A 23,560-nucleotide genomic window follows, 5' to 3' on the forward strand; every position below is an offset into this window, starting at 1 on the left:
TGAGAAGAAAATATATGTACAGTCAAGTGTTTTATTTAAGTAGAATTAGCCCTTAGAACACTGCTCAGCATAGAGATTATAAATAATTATTTATTAAATTAAGTTGAAATGTTGATTTCCTTATTAAAAGAGGACTTTATAGTATTTTAATCAGATTTTTTATTTTAAAAGAATTGCTATTACATTCACTGGCAATAACTTAAAACTAATAAAAATATAAATAAAATAAGTCAGATTTTTGTTATTTTGTTTTCCAAATATTACACAATTATGTTACAAAACTCATGGTAATGCTTTTTTGCTTTGAATCTGGGCTTGGTTTTGAGTTTCAGTGCTATAGGTGAAAATAAACTACAAATTATTTGGAATTTCAAGTGTGTGTTATCCTTCAGTCCTTAAAATGATATTGTTTGGAGAACTTCCCTCAGGAATAGGGCCCAAACAAAGATAATTTGGACCACTACTTGTGTCTTTTGCCCAATAGCTTACAGTCAGTATATGCCATAATAGTGAAAGACCCACACTGCATCAGATGCCCTGGAGAAAGTTCCTTGATGTGAATGTCTTCTACTTGATCAAACAAACTCTTCTCTCATTGATTTTCAGTCCTTCAAAGGATTCTAGACAGGTAGGCCTAGAGCAAGGGTTCTTTTTTTTAAAAATAATATTTTTCCCCAATTACATGTAAAGATGATTTTTAACACTCATTTTTAAGATTTCGAGTTCCAAATTTTCTCTTTCCTTTCCTTGCCTTCCTCCTCCCTGAGATGGTGAACAATTTGATATATTATACATGTTCAATCATGCAAAACATATTACCATTTTAGTCATATTGTAAAAGAAGACACAGACTGAAAGAAAAAAAGACAGAAAGTGAAAAATAGTATGTTTCCATCTGCATTCAGACTCCATCAGTTCTGTCTCTGAAGGTAGATAGCATTTTTCATCATGAGTCTTTTGGAATTGTCTTGGATCATTGTATTGCTGAGAATAGCTGTTATTCACAGTTGAAAATCTTATAACATTGCTGTCACCATGTACAGTATTCTGGTTCTGCTCACTTCACTTTGCATCATTTCATATAAGTCTTTTTAGGTTTTTCTGAAATCAGCCTAGAACCGGGTTTCTTAATCTTTTTTATGTTTGTGAGAAATAATTATTAATAACCGATATCTTGGGGGGACCCAGTGGCCTCCCCTTTTTTCTTAGTCCTTTCTACCCCATCCCCACTCCAAAGGCAAGTTCTCCTTGAAAGTAAGATTTATCTGGGTCAAACCAGACCCAAGTTTACAAAGGACTCTTGGGTGGAGATAGATCCATTTGTCTGGATAGCTGAAGGACTTTACTGGTGAGATCCAACCACACCTTGGTAGAAACTATTTTGCTATGATCAGCTTGGGTGGGTGGAGGGGTCTTATATTTTTTTCTCTGATCTCATCTTACCAAGAATTGAATGACCTGAGACATCCCCAGACTTCATTTTAATATAACATACCTCCAAATCATGTCAGCCAATTAGATTGGATTGCTCTGTGATAGACCCTCTATAGTTAGAAGGAGCAGAGTAAATCGAGACCCCACTAGCATTAGGGGTCTTTGGTCTGAGAGAGACAACTGATAGATCTCCTTTTGCCAACCTGTTAATAAAATGATTAAATTACCCAGAAGCAATGTCTCTTGTATTTTTAATTGTCACATATTATGGACTCCTTTGACTGTTTGGTGAAGTCTCAGAGCAATGCATTTAAATGCATAAAATAAGATATGTAATATTAGAAAAGAAACGAATTATACCAACATACAGTCTACAAAATGCAATACAAATTATCACAATATATATATTTCTTAAAACTAAGTTCATGGACCCCAGGTTAAAAATCCCTGTCACAGAGGATCTTGGGAAGCCTGGTAATTGCTGATCATAGAATTTTCAGAACTGAAAGGCACATCAGCAGTCCAACCTATACCCCCGAAGAAATGATCCCCACAATACACCCTACAAGTGTTCATTCAGCTTTTGTGAAACTTCTCAGTGAGGGTGAACCTCTAATGTCTTAAGTCAGGCCTTTCCACTTTTAGATCACTTTAATTGTAAGGAAAATTTTCTCCCATAATGTCCAAATTTTCATTGTTTTCAACTTCTGCCCATCATTCCTAATTCTGTCATCTAGAGCCAATTAGAACACATGTAATCCCTCTTCCCTATGACAGATATTCAAGTATTAAAGGGTAAATCTCACAGAGTAGAATACTAGACTCAAATTCCACCCCAGACACTAAGTAGTTGTGTGACCTCAGGAGACCATGTAATCTTTCTTGTCCTTATTTCCTCATTGTTCTCATTTCTTGTCCTCATATCCTCAATTGGAAAGTTGGGTTAAATGGTCTGTAAGAGGATCCCTTCTAGCTGTAAATCTATAATTTTGCATCCACCCACTATTTTCTCTTTTCTAGACTAACTGTTCCCAGTTCCTTCAAGAGATTCTCATATGTCACTGATTCAAGGCTTTGCCATCTCTGGTTTCCTTCTTTTTAATACTCCCCACTTCTGAATGTCCTTTCTCAGAACTGAATACAGTCCTCCAGATGTGATCTGATTGGGGCGCAATACAATGAAACAATCACCCCTTTATTCTGAAAGCTCTCTCTTCCACTTGTAGCCTTAAACTGCACTTCATCTGTGTATCAGCAGAACTGTCTTATCAAGAATCATTTTTATTGTGGAAGCCCTAGGGCCATCTCAGGGACTTCCCAGGGCAAACCAGAGCCAGGGTTAGCCTTAGAATCATGCCTGCCTTCTGGGTTCCTCCACTTCAGAAACCATCCTAGATTCCCAGCCTAACCTAACCTAAAGCACCAGACAATAGAAGGGAGATATAATTCACTGAGGCATTTATCATGTGGCACTTTATTCTTTATTGGGTTTTATTATTCTATGGTAGATCAAGCTTATGGTCAACGAAAAAATGAAAAAGCATTTGTTAAGTTAGCACTAAGTGCTAGGGATTCAAAAACAATCAGGTGAGAGTCCCTCATCTCCATGGAACTTTTTATTCTAATAGGGAAAGACAACTCACATATGAGAGTCTGGAGCAAAGAGGATTGCTTTAGAAAGAGAAGTCAGAGAAAATGGTGATTGGAATGATCATTCAATTGATGGGGGTATCCTTGTCAGGAATGGTAGTAGTAATGGGGGCAGCTAGGTGGCGAAGTGGATAGAGCACTGGCCCTGGAGTCAGGAGGACCTGAGTTCAAATCCGACCTCAGACACTAAACACTAGCTGTGTGACTCTGGGCAAGTCACTTAACCCCAATTGCCTCACCAAAAAAAAAAAGAAAAGAAAAGAAATGGTAGTAGTGATTCAATTACTATTCTTAGAGCCAGAAAGGGAGAGGGAGAATGGAACACATGCACGTCAGTATGGAATGGAATAAGTGGAAAGTACTACATAAAGCTTGAGACTGGGTAAAATAAAATGAATTTTTCAGCAGTTAGAACACAGGGTCTAAAGTTATTTTTTGCATACCTTCTATACCATTGAACAACTATTACATATAAAGTCTGATATAGAATACATAATTTATATGATGTTTGGGTTCTTTGCTAATGCAGGAGACATGGTTTGTGTTTGGGCATCAAAACTATATTTCATTCTCTGCTAGGTCCAAGCTTCTTTGAAGGATTTAGACAAATCAGAAAACGATTAATTTACCATTTGAAGTATATAGCGATGACCTTCTTGAGGGAGTCTGTTCTCTATTTTGTCATTGTGGTCCACTAGACTACATAGTGATCCATTGTGATTAAGCTATTTATTAGAATAATAATGCATAAACTAAACAATCCATGCCCACCAGATGGTCAACCCAAGTTTTATTTTTTGTGACTTAAACTGAATTCATTTTGAAGGAAAATAGTAGGCATTTCAATGACTTTATAGATTTTTCTTCTAAGTAACACAAGACCCAGTTTCAAAATCATAACAATTATTCTATTTGTCCCATCATATTATTACTTATTTGGTTTTTTTTAATTTACTTTAAAAAAAAATTCTTTAAAACTAGGTCTCCCTATCTCACCAGGCTGAAAATACAGAGTCCCACTACTGAAGAGCACTGAAGCTTTGCTTTTCTGTTTCTGGCCTGAGCTTGCTCATTCCCTTTTTAAGCAACCTGGTAGTACCGAGCCTCAGGAGTCCCACCATATTGATGTCAAACTTTGTACAGACACCAGATTGACTTAGCAGCTCAGAATTCCTGAGCTCAAGAGACCCACCAACCTCAGCCTACCTGGTAGCTGAGGAATATCAATCAAGGTATACTGCCGCACCCAGCAGGATTTACTTTAAAATATGAGTGTATAAATATCAGTGTCACGTTTTCAGACCAGATGAGTATGCAGCTATTTTCTTATTTTTACCCAGTTTTCACACAAACCAATATTTTTTCTTAAAAAAAAAATACAGCACAAATTTCTGTATAGTTGAAGAAAGTAAAAATATATTTAAGTTTCTTTTGCAGACTATAGTTCAATATTTCAACTCATATTCGGGAGTGAGGTGAAACATGAAGAGTTAATATTGCCTTTCCCTTAAATGTTAGTTTATTTTATGTTAGCAGAAAGTTTTCATAATGAAAAATAATTCCGGCAAGCATTATTCTAGATCCCATATTTTTCTATCAGCTCTTTTGCTTTAGAAATATAGGCACTCATGGCATCTTCCTTTGACAGACCTGAAAAGGAAAGAAACAAATTACCTTCACTAATCTTCTGGTATACCAAATAAGAAGTATACATTACCTAGTTGAACAATTAAACACCTTTGGGGGCAGCTAGGAGATGCAGTGGATAAAACACCGGCCCTGGATTCAGGAGGACCTGAGTTCAAATTCGGTCTCAAACACTTGGCATTTACCAGCTGTGTGACCTTGGGCAAGTCACTTAACCCCCATTGCCCCGCAAAAACAAACAAACAATTAAATACCTTTCCGGAGGTTCCATGCTTCCCATTTAGCTTTGCCTTTTAAATCTAGCATTCCTGGACACTCTGCCAAAAGAAACATATTTTTTTAAAGTTTATTGTTATTGGATGACATCCTCACAATCATTCCAAATATCAGATGCTGCCCAACTAAGAAATGAGTAAGCACCGCACCTATGTCAATGTCTCCAACAATGGATTGTTTGTAGAGTCCATAGAGTTCTTTGAGTTCTTCATCATTGGGCCTTGTTTTTAGTTTCCTGACGTCTTCAGCGGCATTATGAAAATCACTCTGAAAAGGGAGGGGAAAGAAAGTCATGCAGGGGTACATTTCCTGTCTCTAGACAGAGCAGAGCATCATTTGCAAAGCACATACAAGGAGACATTGGGTTCAAGGAAAATATATCCAAACACTTAACTGACTCGTTAATTAAACTCTATAGCAGCTATTTTAAGGAAATATTCTGTCTAATTTGTGCTTCATTATGTAACTGCTCCTATCTGCTTTGCAAACCTTAAAGTGCCATATAAAGCATATTATTTTGATTCCTTATATTGATAGAAAAATGAAGGGATCAGTGATACTAAACCTCCTCTGCTACTAAAGGCTGGACCAAATGAAGGAAAACGCTAATCTTCAAGGAAACCTAGTTATAGGCATTGTTCTTCTACTTCCCTTCTTCACCCCTCTACCCCACCCCATGCCTGACTTTGGCATCAACTATCTTGCATTGTTCTTTACTTCTCCCCCCCCCCTCTTCCTAGCTTCCTTTTCTGTATGGTCTTCTCCCGTTAGAATGTGAGCTTCTCAAAGGTAGGAACTGACTTGTTAGCTTGTTTTACATTCCCAGCACTTTGTCCTGTGCACAGTTCTTGGCACGTGGTAAGGACTTAATAAATGCTCTGTCTTTCTGTCTGATGTGGAAATAATGGACTAACTGGGAATCGGGAGAGACATGGTCTTGAATCCTGGCTAATTATTTGGCTAAGACATGTAACTTTTCTGAAATTGAGTTTCCTCATCTATAAAAGAAGAATAATACTACTTACAATACTGGGTTCTGATAAGTAAAGCACTTTGCAAACCTTAAAACACATATAAATGATCATTGTTATTAATTATTATGGTATAATTTACCATTTTATAATTCATTATATTATATAGAATAATGGTTCTTGTTATTATCCTAATGCCTTTATTTGCCCAGATAATTTTTTCTCTTCCTTATTTCCTTTAGAAAAGGAAATTAGAGGGGCAGCTAGGTGGTGCAGTGGATAAAGCACTGGCCCTGGATTCAGGAGTACCTGAGTTCAAATCCGGCCTCAGACACTTGACACTTACTAGTTGTGTGACCCTGGGCAAGTCACTTAACCCCCATTGCCCCACCAAAAAAAAAGAAAAAGAAAAAGAAAAGGAAATTAGGTATCTTTTACATGTTTGTGGGGTAGATATGCATTATTGTTATAGTATATTCTTTCATGAAGACAGAGATAGAATGAAATTATTTGCATTAGTTTCATACTTATTTAGAACTAATTGTTCTAAACCGTTATCTTCTATGTCCTATTATCTCCTTAAAAGTAAATCCTGGTACCCTCATCTGAAAGTTTGTTTTATTAAGAGAACACTGAGAAATATCTGAATTCTCTTTACTGTAGTCTTAAGAGAAAGGAACAAGGCAAAAGGGAAGGTGATTCAACAAAAATTGCAGCATTTCAGTGTAATCAGCTGCTCTTTATAAATAATGGATATATGCTTGAATTACAAAACTTTGACAAATGTTATAAATGGGGAAATTATCATAATATCTTGAACTAGTAAAATTTCCAATAATCAAATTAACAAACATCTCCATGGTAGCCTGCAGTTTTCCTAGAACCATTCTCCTTAAGTAAAGAAATTAATTCTTTTTTTTTTTTTTTTGGTGAGGCAATTGGGGTTAAGTGACTTGCCCAGGGTCACACAGCCAGTAAGTGTTAAGTGTCTGAGGCCAGATCTGAACTCAGATCCTCCTGACTCCAGGGCCGGTGCTCTATCCACTGCGCCACCTAGCTGCCCCAGTAAAGAAATTAATTCTGATGAAAGATCTAAACTATGATGTTTAATTGAGATGTGGAACAAAGAGAAACGTTATCCTCCCTGCCCCCATCCCCTCAAAATATTTTAAAGAAAAAAATGGATCCATTTCTTAAGTGTAGTTAGTTAGCCTTAGAACTACTCCAAAGACTTCTATTTTGGGGAGGCAGGGCGAGGCAATGAGAGTTAAGTGACTTGCCCAGGGTCACACAGCTAATAAGTGTCTGAGGTCAAATTTGAAGTCAGGTCAGTGCTTTATCCACTGCACCAACTAGGTGCCCCCCCCCAAGACTTTGAATAATCATCCTTGTATAAAGATTTAAAAAAAATTTTTTTTATTGAAAAGGCTTAATAGACTTCTAGAACAGGAAGGAACCTTAAGGGTCATTTAGTACAAGCTCCATTCAATACAGGAATCCCTTTTACAGTGTCCCTGAAAAATGGCTACGCTTGATTGGCTTTTCTGTAAAGGAGAGCTCATTACTTCCAACAGCCCAGCCCACCATTCCTATTCCAGTCTTCCTGGAAAACAATGCATGGGAGTGAGAGGTGGAGGAGTAAGATGTGAGAGGACCAGAAAAAGAAGAAGAGGCCAGCTTGTGAAGGGATTTAAATGCTAAACAAAAATTGTATATTTGATCCTGGATATAATAGAGTTCCACTGGAGTCTATTGAACAGATAGATGAAATGCTTTAAGAAGATGACTTTGATATCTGAGTGGAAGATTTGACTGGAGTGGTGACAGACTTTAGAAAGGGAGATTAGCTAGCAGGCTATAGCCATATTCCAGATGTGAAATGATGAGGGTCTACATCAAGGTGATGGCAGGAGCAGAGGAAAGAAGGAGGCATATATGTATTTACATAAATGTTGCTACTTCCTTTTAGTATTACTTTTGTGACATGATTTCCAGATAGCTCAACAGCCCAGTTACTAATCTCTAGATGCCTTCTGCCTTTTACTTCATTAGAAAATGAAGTCTTAAATTTAAAAGGAAATAGGAAATAATTTTATATCAGCCTCATCAATGTATACAGAAAAATAAGAAATATTTTGATGTCAACTTTGCAAAAAGTTTTCAAAAATGATCAAGTCCACAGAGATTCTGACCTTGCCACCAAAACTTGCTTTCTACTACTTCTATCTCAGGAAGATAAAAGAAAACCTTTAGAAGATGATACCAAAAAATAAAGAAAGAATTCAGCAAAAATGACACATTATAAAATACACAGAAGAGAGAAGAAGAAACTTCAGAAGAGGGCATAGCCTATGTGTCTGTGTAATGGAAGCTCACTGTTTTGTACATCAGCCCCTTTTTTTCTGTTCTTTTTTGAGTTAAAGAAAAATGAATGAAATTAATTAATGAAAAAGCATGTAGTAAGTGCTTACTATGAGCCAGGAGCTAGGCTAAGTGCTGGAGATGCAAATGTAAGCAAGCATATCAGAACATTCCTGCAAGGAACTTAGATTCTAAGGGGGACTACAACATATAAAGGAAGCCAAAAAGGAGCTGGGGTAGGCACTAGGTTGCTTCTGAGTAAGAAGAGGCAAAACCTCACCTATCAAAGCCTTGGCAGAGTCCAAGCTCCAATAGGAAGGGGATGAGGGGGATGACCAAAGTATAGGTGTCATTGTGTAGAAATTGTTTATGTTTGTGGGCAAGGAAAAAGAACGAGAACAAGAACAATAAGAAAAGGAGGAGAAGGAGGAAGTAGAAGAAGAAGTGAAGGAGGGGAAAGAAGAGGAGGGGGAAGAAGAGAAGGAGGAGGAAGAGGAGAAGGAGGAATAGAAGTTTAGAAAAAGCACTGAACCCAGGAAGATTCCTGGAAACTCAGCATACATAGGAGCCAACTGATATTTTTTCTGATTCTTTGTCTAATTACAATATGAAAATACTGAAGTCTTCCCTTGCTTCCTCATGGTATGGAGGGGACCTTGAATTCTTGAAGGCTATGACAAACTCCATCAAGTCATGGTAAACTGAAAGAGCCCAGCAATGAACCATGCCTGTGTCTGAAGACCAGCACAATTGACTGAAGAGAGACTCCTCCCAAATATTAGACTCCAGAAGTGAACTTATTTTGCAATAAGAAGGTACTTAGAGGGGCAGCTAGGTGCCGCAGTGGATAAAGCACTAGCCCTGGATTCAGGAGTACATGAGTTCAAATCCAGCCTCACTTGACACTTATTAGCTGTGTGACCCTGGGCAAGTCACTTAACCCTCATTGCCCCACACAAAATAGAAGGGACTTAGATTGTCTTCTCCCTCACAGAGGGGCTCTGATCTGCATCAAGGGAAGCCCACAAAAATGAACTTACCGATCTTTGTAGTTCAGAAGTCAGTATGAAACAATTCATCCATACATGAGTTCAGCCTTGCCCTCACTAATTGCAGTTGACTTTCTCTTCTCTGTGTAATTTGTAACCTTCTGCCTAAAACACAATCTAAAGGGTTATCTACCAGTGCCTAACTCCAGTGCAGTTTTGGGTATAGCTCCTTAGAGCTAACTTCAGTTTTCCTTAGGTGATTCCCGGTTGCCATACTTAGCTTCTTAGTGATCTTATTTAACTTTTATTATACATAATATAATAATATATTATATAATATAAAAATATACTCACAATATAATAATATGAATATGTGTGTATATATATTACTATACTATAGTTTATATTATGTCACTTATTTTATTTCCACTTTTAATTTTTCTCTTAAACAGAATCTAGAGAATGCCCATGTAAATTGGGGCAGATGATAGTTTGTGTCAAGCTTGAAGGCAAACAAGAGAGATTGCTTCTCTAGAGTCCCTGAGCATGACACAGTGGAAAAATGAAGGGCTCTGGAATCTTTTAACTTTGTAGGCTTCCCTATCATCTGTTTAAAAGAGACAAGAGGTGCTCCCTTGATGTTAGCGTCTTCCCTCTACAATTTTCTCCAACGCATCCTGTCCATATCTTGTTTTTACTCATTTGCTTGCACTCTATTAGACTGAGCTACTTGAATGCATAGACTGTTCTTTTTTGTTTGTTTGTTTGTTTTTGGAGGCAATTGGGGTTAAGTGACTTGACCAGGGTCACACAACTAGTAAGTATCAAGTGTCTGAGCACCCAATTCAGTCCAACCCATTTTTTATAGGTGGAAAGTCAAAGGCATAGAAAGGTTGATGATCTCCCATTTATGCAGTATATAGTTTATTTGTATATAGTTGTTTAACTATTGTCTCCCCCATTAGACTGTGAACCCCTTGGGAGCAGGAACTATCTTTTGCCTTTCTTTGTAATAACCCCCAACCTAGCATTCAGCACAGTGCCTGGAACATAGTAGGGCTTTAAATATTTATTGACTGATGGCCCTAGAATTATGCAGCTAATAAGTGGCAGAAGTATCAGTCCAGTCTTTTCCCACCATGTTCACTTTTCTTTCTTTTTCTTTTTTTGGGGGGGAGGAATGGGGGGTGGGAGATGAGGGCTAAGTGACATGCCCAGGACACAGCTAGTGTCAAGTATCTGAGGCCAGATTCGAACTCAGGTCCTCCTGAATCCAGGGTCAATTCTTTATCCACTGTGCCACCTAGCTGCCCCCTGCACGGACTGTTCTTGGCTTTCATGGAATCTCCAACACTTAGCACAATTTCTGGAACATAGTAGGTACATAATATATGCCTATTGATTTTGTGACCTGGTTTTAGAAAACGATTCACTCCATGTGTCATGGCTAAAGACATTTTGCCAAAAATTGTTCATAGCTTAGGGCATGAAAAAAGCACACAAACAAATGCAGAAGAGCAGATGTAGTATACATCACTGACCAAAGTACAATAAAAATTAAATTAATGATGTCACACCTAAGCAGAGGAAAATATCAGAGGTGGAGCATCAGAGGAGAAACCCAGTGGATCAAATGTAGTTTAGCTAAAATGTCATGCCTAGTGAGGTGTTAGTCTATCACATTATAGACCAGAACAGCTTAGCAATGGAAATCTTTGTTCTCACAGGAACCACATTCATCAAATTTTATGGGATAGTTCTTGAGACAAAAAGTTGACAGTTTCAATGTGTCCTAACTTAGAACTTAGTGTGTGCCTGCTCTTCATGGACACTATGTGCTTTGGTGGGACAGTTTGATTTAGGTTTATGAGTGCAACAACATGTAAATAGTATGTGTTTTCTTTGCATTTTCAGTAAATATTTTAGTTAATGTTAATTGAGAATTGGTAGTAAATTATTTGTAGGTAATACATCGGTAGGTACTCATGAGCCATAGTGCTGATGGGAATAGTCACTGACAAGGTTTATCCCTAGGACCCTAAAAGTAATGAAATGTAGTCATCAGCCCTCCCTCTGAGGAAACCCTAACTTCTCTTATAAATTTACATGTTTTTCATGATAGAATATGATTCTTGAAAGCAGGGGATGTTTCATTTTTGTTTTTGTATCCCAAGAGCTTGGCACCGTGTCTGGAACTTAATAGATCCTTAATAAACCATTGTTGATTAATTGAATGATTGATTTTTTTAAGCTTAAAAAAATGGGGGGGGGGCGGGGGCAATGGGGGTTAAGTGACTTGCCCAGGGTAACATAGCTAGTAAGTGTCAAGTGTCTGAGGTCAGATTTGAACTCAGGTACTCCTGAATCCAGGGCCAGTGCTCTATCCACTGCGCCACCTAGCTGCCCCCAAATGACTGATTATTGACAAAGTGATTTAATTCAACAATGCCATCCTAAAATGGGCCTTCTGTATTTTGTAGACTTTAGTAGCTTTTCTAGCTAGGGTCTAATGTGTTTACCCACTTTAAAACATATAAATAAGGGGCAGCTAGGTGGCGCAGTGGATAGAGCACTGGCCCTGGATTCGGGAGGACCTGAGTTCAAATCCGACCTCAGATACTTAACACTTACTAGCTGTGTGACCCTGGGCAAGTCACTTTACCCCAACTGCCTCACCAAAAAAAAACCCAAAACTAAAACATATGAATAAGTAGTAAAGATGCGAAAGTCTCCTGAGGATTTCTTGATGTCAGATTTTTTTTAGATCATGTACTCAATGGTGGGATATTTCTCTAATTAATTCTCCAGGTTTGTCTTCTTTCCACAGAATGAATTCAAACTGTTGGCTTGTCTATCTTCACAAAGCAACTCTAAATTACTAAACTAGAGGTTAGCCTGTTTCTCCAACAAATTACAGGATTGAGAAAAGAGCAAGCAGGTTTTAGGCACAACTTCTTTCACTACTGACTCTGTTTTGTTTCACTGAGAAAGCAGGTAAGTATAAAACTTTTTGCATTGGTCACCAGTCTCTCATTCACTCTGAAATCTATGCAAAGCAGTCGTTCATGTGCCCAAAAGTATTACTTCCATAGAAATCCCAAGTTGGATCCTAATTTTTTTGAGGGGGTGTCGAATCTATAATTTCCACAATTTCTTCAGAATGGAGAACTCCCTCAACTAATGCAAATTAGCAACTCCTCTCCATTTTATTTATTCCCTAGGAATACCAGATTTTTGCCAAAGGCTGGATTGAAATCCAAGTCTTTCTGATTCCAAGGCCATTTCCTATTCCCTATGCCACATAACCTCTCCTGAATAATAATATTGCTGTTACTATCACAATGATTAGGAATAATCTTATGAGAAATTTCACTTCTAAACAGTATCCTTTGTCCATCTGCCTTTTGAAATTTATTATGTAACCAATGTTACGTCCAAATGGCATTTACAATCACCACACATTAATAATGCTTTCTGATCCATTTCTTTCCTGATGGAGTCCATAAATCACCATTCTTACCAGCTCATTAAAATGATTGGTGGTATTATACTAGTAAAGGTTTATTTCCATGACTCACTGAGGTGTGGAGGTGATACTGGGCTCTTAAAATCTATACTCAGAAAAGCTCAAGTTCTAACAGGTCCTACCAAACTGGAAAGGCCTGGCAATAGACCATGTTTCTATTGTCACAGAATCATAAAATCTTGGAGTTTTATGGTCATCTAGGCCTGCCCATACTTGAACAGGAATCTTCTTTACAGCCTCTTCCAAAAAATGGTCATCTAGCCTTTGTTTGAATTTTCTACTGAAGAACCAACTATCTCCTGAGTCAAACAATTGTATAGTCCTTCCGTGTAATGTACCTCAGCTGACCTATCTGCAACTTCTACCCATCATTCCTAGCTGTGACTTCTAGAGCCAAGAAAAAGAAGTTTAATGATTATAATAACAACAATATTGATAATAGCATGTATACTGTGCTTTAAAGTTTGCAAAATGCTTTGAATGAATAACGGAAAAAGCAGTTATTCAATACTATATAAAAAGTACATGTGGTTTACAAATATGATTTCATCCTCAGAGCAACACCGTGAAGATGTTAGGTGATGTGCCCAGGGTCAAACAGCTAGTATCTACCCTCAAATCTTTTCTTCTCCAAGCTAAGCTTCCCCTTTTCCTTCAAGCAATCCTTGTACAGCATGGGAAAAAAAAGCAAAGTCACATGGCATTTAAAGACAGGCCACTTATACCCAAACCTAGAATCAAACCCTACACCAGCATGGCTACTGTTCATTTCCAAGGACCAGGCCAGGCCAAGTTGGAGGGGCTATATATTTTATATATATATATATATATATATATATATATATATATATATATATATATATATATATATATATATATATATATACACACACACACACATACATACATATATATACATATACACTATATTGTATATTATATACATACACATATATACTATATATTGTATATTATATATACATATATACTATATATATATATTGTGTGTGTGTGTGTGTATATATATATATATATATATATATATATATATATATATATATATTAGGGCCTATTCTAACCTGCACTAATGATCTGCTTTTCCATCTCAAAGATGGCTGAAGATCCCAATATATAGAGAACTAAACAAAGAGTCCTGAGTGAATATTGGACTTCTTATTCCACCATTAGCACGTCCTTGAGTCTGGTGGCTGGCTCAGAAGAAATGAGTTAAATAAGAAATATAATCTGTGGGCAAATTAATGACACCTTTGTCCTTTGTTTTGCCATCAAGACCCTTATGAGCTAATGTTAACCCTCCATGGGAAAAACCCCTAGAGTCCAGACAAAAGCATGAGTATGGATCCAACAAATTTACAAAATCAGCATGGGATGAGTCAGACTTCCTCCCATTTTCTTATCTCTTTCACTTTTCCCACTCAGTGGATTGTAATGCTCAAGGATACTACAGCATAAACTTTAAAAAAGGAGTTAACATTTAACAACTTCCTGCTTCACCAGTCACTGCCCTAAAACCCCTGGGAAATAGGGGAAACATTACTAGACATTACTGATACATATCAGAGATGGATCTTTATATAAAAAAAGAAGCTGGGAAGCCATATTTATTGCTGTCTCTCTGCCCCACCCCCATCTAAAACGTCAATTAAATGAAAACCAAAATCATATCTGGGAGACAATCCCTAGCATTCAAACAGATAATAGTAAATAATTCTATTAAGCAACTACATTCATCCAAGTATTTGGGGATATACTTTGTAGCTAACATTCTCACAAGCCCATCAAAGCACTGCTCAAATCCTAACCTCTTTGCCTCAGTTTCCTCATTTCTAAAATGGGGATAATAATAACCCCTAACTCCCAGGGCTGTTGTTAGGATAAAATGAGATTGTGTGTGTGTGTGTGTGTGTGTGTGTGTGTGTGTGTGTGTGTGTGTGTGTGTGATTCCTTTGTAAGCCTTACTATACTCTGTAAATGCTATTATTATCATTATCATTATTAATCAAAATCAGATGTTCTACAGGACCATACTGAGATCCTTTTATGACTAACAGAGCTGAATGCCTATGACAGTTGCCTTTAGAATCTGTCAGACCCAAACTGCATTTTTCCTGTTCCATGATGCAGAACTCAGGGGTCTTATCCAAGTACTTATCCTAAACCATAAGCATAGATAGACTCATAAGATCATTGAGTTAGAGCTAGAAAGGATCTTAGAAGATGTTGATAATTTATGTTTATATAGTGCATTAAGTTTACAAAGCTCTTTACAAGTATTATCTCATTTTGTTCTCCTAAATCCCTGGGAGCTGGGTGTTTTCACTATCTTCATTTTAAAGTTGAGGAAACTGAGACTGACAAAGGTTAAAACAACTTACCCAGGGTAACAAAGCTAGTAAATGTCTAAGGATAGATTTGAATTTGTGTCTTCCTAACTCCAGGTCCAGCTCTTTACACACTGTGCCACCTACCTTGGAGAGCACTGAATTCAATTCCCTCATTTTACATATGAGGAAATTGAAGCACAAAGGTTAAGTGACTCGCCCAGGTTCACACAGCTAGGAAGTATTTAAGCCAAGGTTTGAATTCAGGTCATCCCAGCTCCAAGTCCAAGACCTTACCTATTGCTTTACTTTACCTCAAGCTCCTTTTCAAGGAAAATGTTGACTCTTTCCACAAGCACCTTTTGTGGCCTGAGTCTGAGGTAGCCCTTGTCTGAGCAAAAATTACAGGTCAACTTCTTGCTCCTTCACAATAGCAACTGGCAGTTTTGTGTTCCTTAGCAACAGAGTACATGGGATGCCTTTTCAATTAACAATACAATATCTGGTCACTTTTATTAAAAACATAATATCTCCTTATCTTGCCCAGACTGGCCAATTGAGCACTTCTTAGAGAATTCAACTATGAGTTGGTTGGTGGCAGTCTAACCCTTGCCAAAGGCTTGAATGAAAAATTTAATATTTGAAGGAGCTAGTCTAATAAACACATCATTCATTTTTCTAAATTCCTAGAAATTTATCCTTGGACATCATTAGAAACCAAGGACTTTAGAACAAGTTATCTTAGTACTCGATAGAAATGACTTCACTGTGGCAGCTAGGTGGCACAGTGGATAAAGCACCAGCCCTGGATTCAGGAGGACCTGAGTTCAAATCCAGCCTTAGACATTTAACATTTACTAGCTGTGTGACCGTGGGCAAGTCACTTAACCCTCATTGCCCTGCCAAAAAAAAAGAAAGAAAGAAAAAAAGAAATGACTTCACTGATATTCTGGGTTATAAGTTCCATAAAAGGTGAACTGCTTCTCTAGAATATTGATACAAGAAGATGTAAGCAATATTTTTGTATCTTCTATGGAACTGTGACTGGAAGAAATTGTCTACTACATTATCTAATGACCCTATATAAGAATGTTCTTCTTTGAATTCAGTTTCAAGAAAAAGTTTATCTCTGACAAAAGAAAACATGTAAGTTTGTCTGTAATCAAGAAGAATAAAATACACCAAGTTCCCATGTTCAAATTAACTGCCAGGAAACTCAAGGTTAAATTTAGCCCTCAGCTGTAGTACTTAACTGATTTCAATTGCCAGGTAAAAACTACCCCTTTTGATTGTTTTTCTTTCTTCATTTTAAAATGTCATTTTGTGACATATATAATGTAATATGTAGTGAAAAGGAATAAAAATTTTTAAATACCATATAGTGAATATGATTACTCAGTCTGTGGTTTGTTCCCTTTTTTTTCTTTCCCTCCCCTTCATCTCTTCTAACTGTTTTTTGTCTGCAGCTCTCTCTCATTTAACAGAAAAGAGGCACTCTAAAACTACAGACAGTTCACTATTTACTAAGAACTTTTCCAAAAGTTGGTAGATCACTTGTTTAGAACCCAGCCATGTTTCCCAGGTGAAATACATTGTAGGGCAGCTAGATGGCGCAGTGGATAGAGCCGTGGCCCTGGATTCAGGAGTACCTGAGTTCAAATCAGACCTCAGACACTTACCACTTACTAGTTGTGTGACCCTGGGCAAGTCACTTAACCCCAATTGCCTCACAAAAAAAAAAAAAAAAGAAAAAAAGAAAAAAAAAGAAATACATTGTAAGTAGAGCTTATCTTTGCCTATTCAATGTGTAAAGTAACTGAAAATATCAAAAACCATCTACTGAGTTGTACTAGCATTGCCACCTGAATTAATGGAGAAAATACATCTCCTGACAAAATCACAGATCCTTGAAATGCTGAAGCATAAATAACTGAAATAGTACTATGTTGTGAGTTTTAATGTCTTGTGAGGGATAGGCTAGGAAACTGACTTTCAATTCTCATTGTTTCTATAGGAACTCAGTACACCAGAAACATATCCCTCCAAGCAGTACGATAGGTAAGGGGGAGATTGGTTGCCTTCAAAAAAAGGAAATCTCCCAGGAATTTGGAACTATGTCCAAAGGGCTATGGGACTGTTCATACCCTTTGACCCAGTGGTACCACTTCTAGGTCTGTATCCCAAAGAGATCATAGAGGACGGAAAAGGACCCACATGTACAAGAATATTTATAACAGCTCTCTTTGTGGTAGGAAAGAATTGGAAATCGAGGGAATGACCATCAGTTGGGAAATGGCTAAGCAAGTTGTGGTATGAATGTAATATTGTGCTGTAAGAAAGGATGAGCAAGAGGAGTTCAGAGAAACCTGGAAGGACTTATATGAACCAATGCTGACTGAGAGGAGCAGAACCAGGAGAATATTGTACACAGTAACAGAAACATTGTGTGACGAACAGTGGTGATAGACTTGGCTCTTCTCAGCAGTGCAATTTCAAAGAACTCATGATAGAAAATGTTCTCAACATCCAGGAAAAAGAACTGTGGGGGCAGCTAGGTGGCTCAGTGGGTAGAGCACCGGCCCTGGAGTCAGGAGTACCTGAGTTCAAATCTGGCCTCAGACACTTGACACTTACTAGCTGTGTGATCCTGGGCAAATCACTTAACCCCAATTGCCTCACTAAAAAAAAAAAGAAAAAAAAAAGAACCGTGGATTACGAATGCAGATTGAACCATATCATTTCTACTTTTGGACCATTTTTTCCCTTCTTTTTTGAAGTTTTTCACTGGTGCTCTGATTCATCTCTCACAATATGCAGAAATATGCTTTTTTTTTTTTTTGGTGAGGCAATTGGGGTTAGGTGACTTGCCCAGGATCACACAGCTAGTAAGTGTCAAGTGTCTGAGGCTGGATTTGAACTCAGGTCCTCCTGAATCCAGAGCCAGTGCTCTATCCACTGCACCACCTAACTGCTCCCAGAAATATGCTTAATGTGACTGTACATATATAAACTATATCAGATTGCTTTCCATCTTGGGGAGGAGGGAGGAAAGGAGGGGTGGGAGAAAAATTTGGAACTAAAAATCCTATGAAAGCAAATGTTGAAAACTATCCATACATGTAACTGGAAAATAATAAAATACTTTTATTATTTTTTTAAAAAGGAAATCTCCCTTCCCAACCACTGTAACTATGAGCTACCTGGGAAGAAGGTAATTCTGTGTTGTGATAGGAGGAGAATCTCCCACTCTGTGAGATAAAGATAGGAATTCTTAGATATTTCCAAGAGCCATGATTTTGTTGGTATAAGTACTCCTGGCCCCAATGTCAGTTTCAAACCCTGATCTTCACAATTGCTGTGACTGGGGGCAGCTAGGTGGCGCAGTGGATAGAGCACCGGCCCTGGAGTCAGGAGGACCTGAGTTCAAATCCAGCCTCAGACACTTAACATTTACTAGCTGTGTGACCCTGGGCAAGTCACTTAACCCCAATTGCCTCACTAAAAAACAAAAACAAAAACCAAAAACCAAGAAACAATTGCTGTGACTGAAAATTCATCTCAAAGGCTGGGAAATAGTCAGGAGGGATAGCTAACATGTTGGACGACAGCGTCAGGATCCAAAAAGAACTACACAAATTAGAAAAGTAGGCTGGATACAAGATGAAATTTAATAGAGATAAATGTAGTCTTGTATCTGAGTTAATGACAATTAACTGGCGGCGCTATGGAATAGTGGCGTGATTCTGGATTTGGAGTCAGAGGACCTAAATTTAAATCCCAGCTCTCCCACTTGTTACCATTGTGATCTTAGGTACGTGATGTCTCTGGGCCTCAGTTTCCTTATATCAAAATATGGAGGAGGAAGAAGCTAAGTTACATGGCTTCTGAGGTTACTTCCATGAACTTTATATGCACATGATAGCAGAGGTGTGGTTGGAAAGTAGTTCCTCTGGGGGCAGCTAGGTGGTGCAGTGGATAGAGCACTGGCCTTGGATTCAGGAGGACCTGAGTTCAAATCCAGCCTCAGACACTTGACACTTACTAGCTGTGTGACACTGGGTAGGTCACTTAACCCTCATCGCCCTGCCCCAAAAGAAAAGAAAAGAAAGTAGTTCCTTTGAAAATGATGTGGGGGTCTTGGAGGACTGCAGTCTCAGTATGAACCAACAATGGTAGTGATGGGCTGCATTAAGTTGGAAGCCTGATGTTCAGGACTAGGGAGGCCAGGATTCTGCTCTACTCTATTCTAGTTGGAACACATTTAGGGTTTTGTGTTCAATTCTTTGAACCATGTTTTAAGAATCTGGAGAAACATCCAGAGGAAGGGGACCAGAGTGATGAAAGGCTTTGAGATCATTTTGTATGAAGCTACACTGAAGGAAATGGGAAGAGAAGATTTAGAGAAGATATGGTACCTAACTTCAAGTACAATATTTGAAAAGTTGCCATGTGAAAAAGGCATCTGACTTCATCTTATTGGCTACAGAAGAAGGAACTAGGAACATTGAAAAAAAGCAAATTTAGGCTTTCCATAAGGAAACCTGCCTAATTCTTTAAGTTATCCAAAAGTGGAATGGGTTCAGGACATAGTGAGGTTCATCTCCTTGGAGTTTTTCAAAACAGCTTGTTGTCAGGTATGTTGTAGAGAGGTGTCTTGTTCAGATAATGGGTTGAAATAAATGGCTTCTAAAAGCTTTTTCAACTGAGACTCTCTGATGGGGAAACTCACCAGCTCCCAAGTTCATTTCCCAGTTCAGTTCATTTTTGGACAGCTCAAAGAACAGAAAGAAAAGAAGCTTACCCAGTTTCTGCTGGAGCATACCAATGAGCAAATTGTGCTTATGCTGCCAGTTCTGTTTTCAACCTAACAATCTCTTACTGTTTTCCTGAGTTCCTATGTCCTCTAGGGTGTTTGTTATCATTTCCTAAGTTGAGGGTTGCAGTTATATTCTTTCTTTCTTTCTTTTTTTTTGGGGGGGCAATAAGGGTTAAGTGACTTGCCCAGGGTCACACAGCAAGTTAAGTGTCAAGTGTCTGAGGCCATATTTGAACTCATGTCCTCCTGAATCTAGGACCAGTACTTTATCCACTGTGCCACCTAGCTTCCCCCAAAGTTATATCCTAAATGGCATGAAGAGGTTAAAAAATTCATCTCTCCCCACCAATCTTGGTAAAAATCGAGGGTTGCTTTTACAGGTTATGTGTGACAATTAAGGATTTGGGGAATTCTCTTTAATATATGTTAAGCAAAGAAATACTTTTTTTTACCCCGTTCATTAACAATTTACATAGAGGATGGGGAAAGGGAAACATAGATGAAACTAAAATCCATCTTATCAGCTAAATACTCAAACAAGTAGTCATCCAAGCTGGTATTACTTTCCAACAAGGAAGTCAGTAATTCATCCAATTATAAAAGCTTATAAAATCATAAGGTTATAAAAGCTTATAAAATCATAAGGTTATAAGAGCTTATAAAAGACTTGCTAAGAGAGAAGACAAATTATAGTTTGAACCAAGGTAGAATTTGGGTCATGACTGTGCTAAGAGTTATTCTTTCTGATCTCTACATATGGGTTATTCTAAAGAGCAAATTATAGAAAGAAACTATCTGGGGGAATTCAAATCATCTTCTTCAATTCTCACTAAGTGATCATATTCACTTTGGCATTAACTAGCACAAAATCAACAAATTAGTTACCCTGCAATTATGCTGACGGGAAGCTAAAATGGGGACAGTAAAGTTTCAGTGGAAATTGCTTAGCCAAAGTCAACTCTGTAATGACTCCTTTTGAATGTTATGCCATAGATATTCCTAACACTTAAATGGCTCAGTACAGGTGAAAAACAATGTAATAGAGGGTAATGGAAACATAACAGAATTTGGAATCAAAGAACTAAGCCTTAATGTTGGCTGTTACTGTCTATATTACTGCCTTCTCCCTCATGCTCAATTTGCAAAGTAGCATCTTGGTTTAAATTATCTCTAAGGTATCATCTTTCTAGTATAAAACCCTATGATCCCAGTTGCCAGTTTGAGTGTGTACCTTTCTTTTCTGTAGTGCTAATGGTCCTTGATATTCGATTGTAAAAAAAAAATCAAATAAATAGAATTATGATCAATTTTCAAATAGAATTCAAACAAATTGGCCTCCTAAAAAGCTAGAGATTGCAGTAGAAGGCACTTGTTCAAATATTTTAAGATGGGGGCACTTTCTGCTTGGGTTTTTTGAGTGGGAATTTGCTGAAGTGGGGAGAGGGTAAATATACAAACCAAGCAAGAAGTGGTGAAGACAATTACATAAATCTTGAAGAGATATTAATTTAATTGGCATTGCTTTTTTTTCCCTGGAAAACACTTATTCCATTGTTTTTCTGCTGGCATTGGTAGCACCGTAATGGGGGAGGGGGAGGTGGGAAGGCACAAGGGTTTAGTGGCCGACCTTAAGCATTCAGTCAAAACAAGAGCAGAGTTGGAAGGCATCCCCTCATGACTGCTGAGACCTAGGACTCTCTCTGTTTCTCTGTCTCTCTCCTTCCTCCTCCTCCTCCTCCCTCTTCCTCTCCCCCCACCCCCAAGCTTAGCCTGAGCAGAGATCTAAAGCCCTTCTCATCCCCCCTGGTCTCCCTTGGGAAAGCTGCACATAATTACCTTTCAAATGTCCCTAAGATGAATTGAAACTGGGGATTACAGACAACTTCCTCCCCCTCCCCTCAAAGTACCCAGATGGCAGTAGAGAATATAGAACTCTGAGCTGCAGACCATCCCCTTTAAGATTTGTGGGATTTGCTTGGCCCAGTGCCTGCTGCCTGCGTTGTCCCAGACGTCTGAAGCCGATGGGCTTCTGCTCACGGGCCTGATAAAGTATTCCGGGCATCCTGGGCATCCCGGACATCCCGCAGGTGGAATAAAGCTGGAACCTGGGCCAGGGTCCCATAAGATGCAGAACCCAAGGTCCAGACGGGTTATCGTGCCCTGGGAGGGGCCAGATCCCGCCGATCCCCCTTCTTTCTTTCATAGGTTGTATCGGATGAGTCTGCAAAGAGGCAACTGACAGCATCTCAGGCGGCCACGGTTTTACCTGCAGAGACATGACGGCTGCGCTACTCCTTCTAAGTACCAGGCTTCGGCTCCGGCTGCAGCTGCGGCTAATTCGGTTCTGACTGGACAGTTCTCCCCCATCCCCGCTGGCTCCCCAGCCCCTTCTTAAAGCCCAGGCGCCTACCCTGCGAGGCACAGCCCCTGAACCTCCGATTGGCCCGGAGGCTTGTGACTCGGTGCCCGAGAGAGCTGAATGACATCAGCACCCCCCAACCGCACCTGCTAGAGGCACTGGGCGCTGCTGTTGCCTCCCGCTACCCTGCAAGTCTCTCGGGGCTGGAGATGGGAGAAGGAACCTCAAGCTACCAGCTGTGCCAGTGGCGACAACAGAAAAACTGTAGGGACTACGGGGGAGAAGCTCAGTGAGTCTGTGAACCTCTCTCTATTCTGGGCTTTCATCCTCGAACTTCTCAAGGGTTTGCCTGCTGGAAAACCAGGGGGACCACTCAAAGGGCACTGACCCCACTGGGGCTTTTGCATTTTTTAAATTATCGTTTCACCTTAGAGGTTCCTCAAAATAGACGAAGAGTCAAGAGACTTGGGTTTAAATCCCAGATCTGCCACCTGCCACCTTGTGACCCTAAGCACAATGTCACTATTTTAAGCCTCGATTGCCTTTCCTCCAAAATGGAGGGGACTAGATCAGTGGTTCTTAACCTTTTTGTGCCATGGACTCTTAACAGTCTCCTAAAGCTTGCAGACCCTTCTTGGAATAATGTTTTTCAATGATTGAAGGGAATGCTAAATTTCAGTTAGAGATTGGGGAGGGGGATGTATTCCCCTTCCCATTCACAGATTCCCCCCCCCTTGAAGTCTACTGGCAGACCTCTGTCCCCAATTTGTGACTCTAGGACTAATCCCTTCCAGCACCAAATCCTAGACTTCAACTAGCTTTAGGGGGAGTCAGGCTAGAGTTGTAATGAGAATTAGGCAGGTAAAGCACCACCTCAAATTTTAAAGCTGAAGGGTGAAGAAAAATCTATGAAATACATCTCAAAATCTTGAATTTGCCAGGCCATCACAATGAACAAACTAGGGAACAGAGTCTCTAATCAGAAGGCTCATCATCAGTAGCCCTGCCCCCTGGTCTTGAAACCAAGGCCAGGGCCACCTACAAGTCACGGGAAAATGTTTTATAAATGGTCCTCTGTCCAATGTAGCTCCTTTCTGATTCTGAAGTAATGGTAGCAAAATGGGAGGGAAAGACACAGAAGGTACCAGGAATCAGTTTTTAGATGATCAACAAAATTTAATTTGACTAT

General features: G+C 38.8%; 1 protein-coding gene across 1 annotated transcript; it reads right to left on the reverse strand.

Moving 5' to 3' along the window:
• Nucleotides 1–4,352: 4,352 nt before the first annotated feature.
• ACBD7 (acyl-CoA binding domain containing 7) lies at nucleotides 4,353–22,434 on the reverse strand. The gene is made up of 4 exons (XM_043966403.1): nucleotides 22,279–22,434; nucleotides 5,157–5,274; nucleotides 4,986–5,048; nucleotides 4,353–4,734 (listed from the first exon to the last, which is right to left on the reverse strand). Exons 1-4 carry the CDS (start codon nucleotides 22,288–22,290, stop codon nucleotides 4,661–4,663), a joined length of 267 nt encoding a protein of 88 aa, XP_043822338.1. The 5' UTR covers nucleotides 22,291–22,434; the 3' UTR covers nucleotides 4,353–4,660.
• Between the last annotated feature and the right edge of the window lie 1,126 nt (nucleotides 22,435–23,560).

Source organism: Dromiciops gliroides, chromosome 5 (assembly GCF_019393635.1).
Source record: "Dromiciops gliroides isolate mDroGli1 chromosome 5, mDroGli1.pri, whole genome shotgun sequence".
Classification (NCBI taxonomy): domain Eukaryota; kingdom Metazoa; phylum Chordata; class Mammalia; order Microbiotheria; family Microbiotheriidae; genus Dromiciops; species Dromiciops gliroides.

What these genes read in the sequence shown, in the direction of transcription:
- ACBD7 (XM_043966403.1), bottom strand. An exon ending in TGTTGGAGACATTGACATAG is followed by an intron (nt 5,049 to 5,156) that starts GTGCGGTGCTTA and finishes TTCTTTTGGCAG; the next exon opens with AGTGTCCAGGAATGCTAGAT. An exon ending in AGCATGGAACCTCCGGAAAG is followed by an intron (nt 4,735 to 4,985) that starts GTATTTAATTGT and finishes TTTCCTTTTCAG; the next exon opens with GTCTGTCAAAGGAAGATGCC.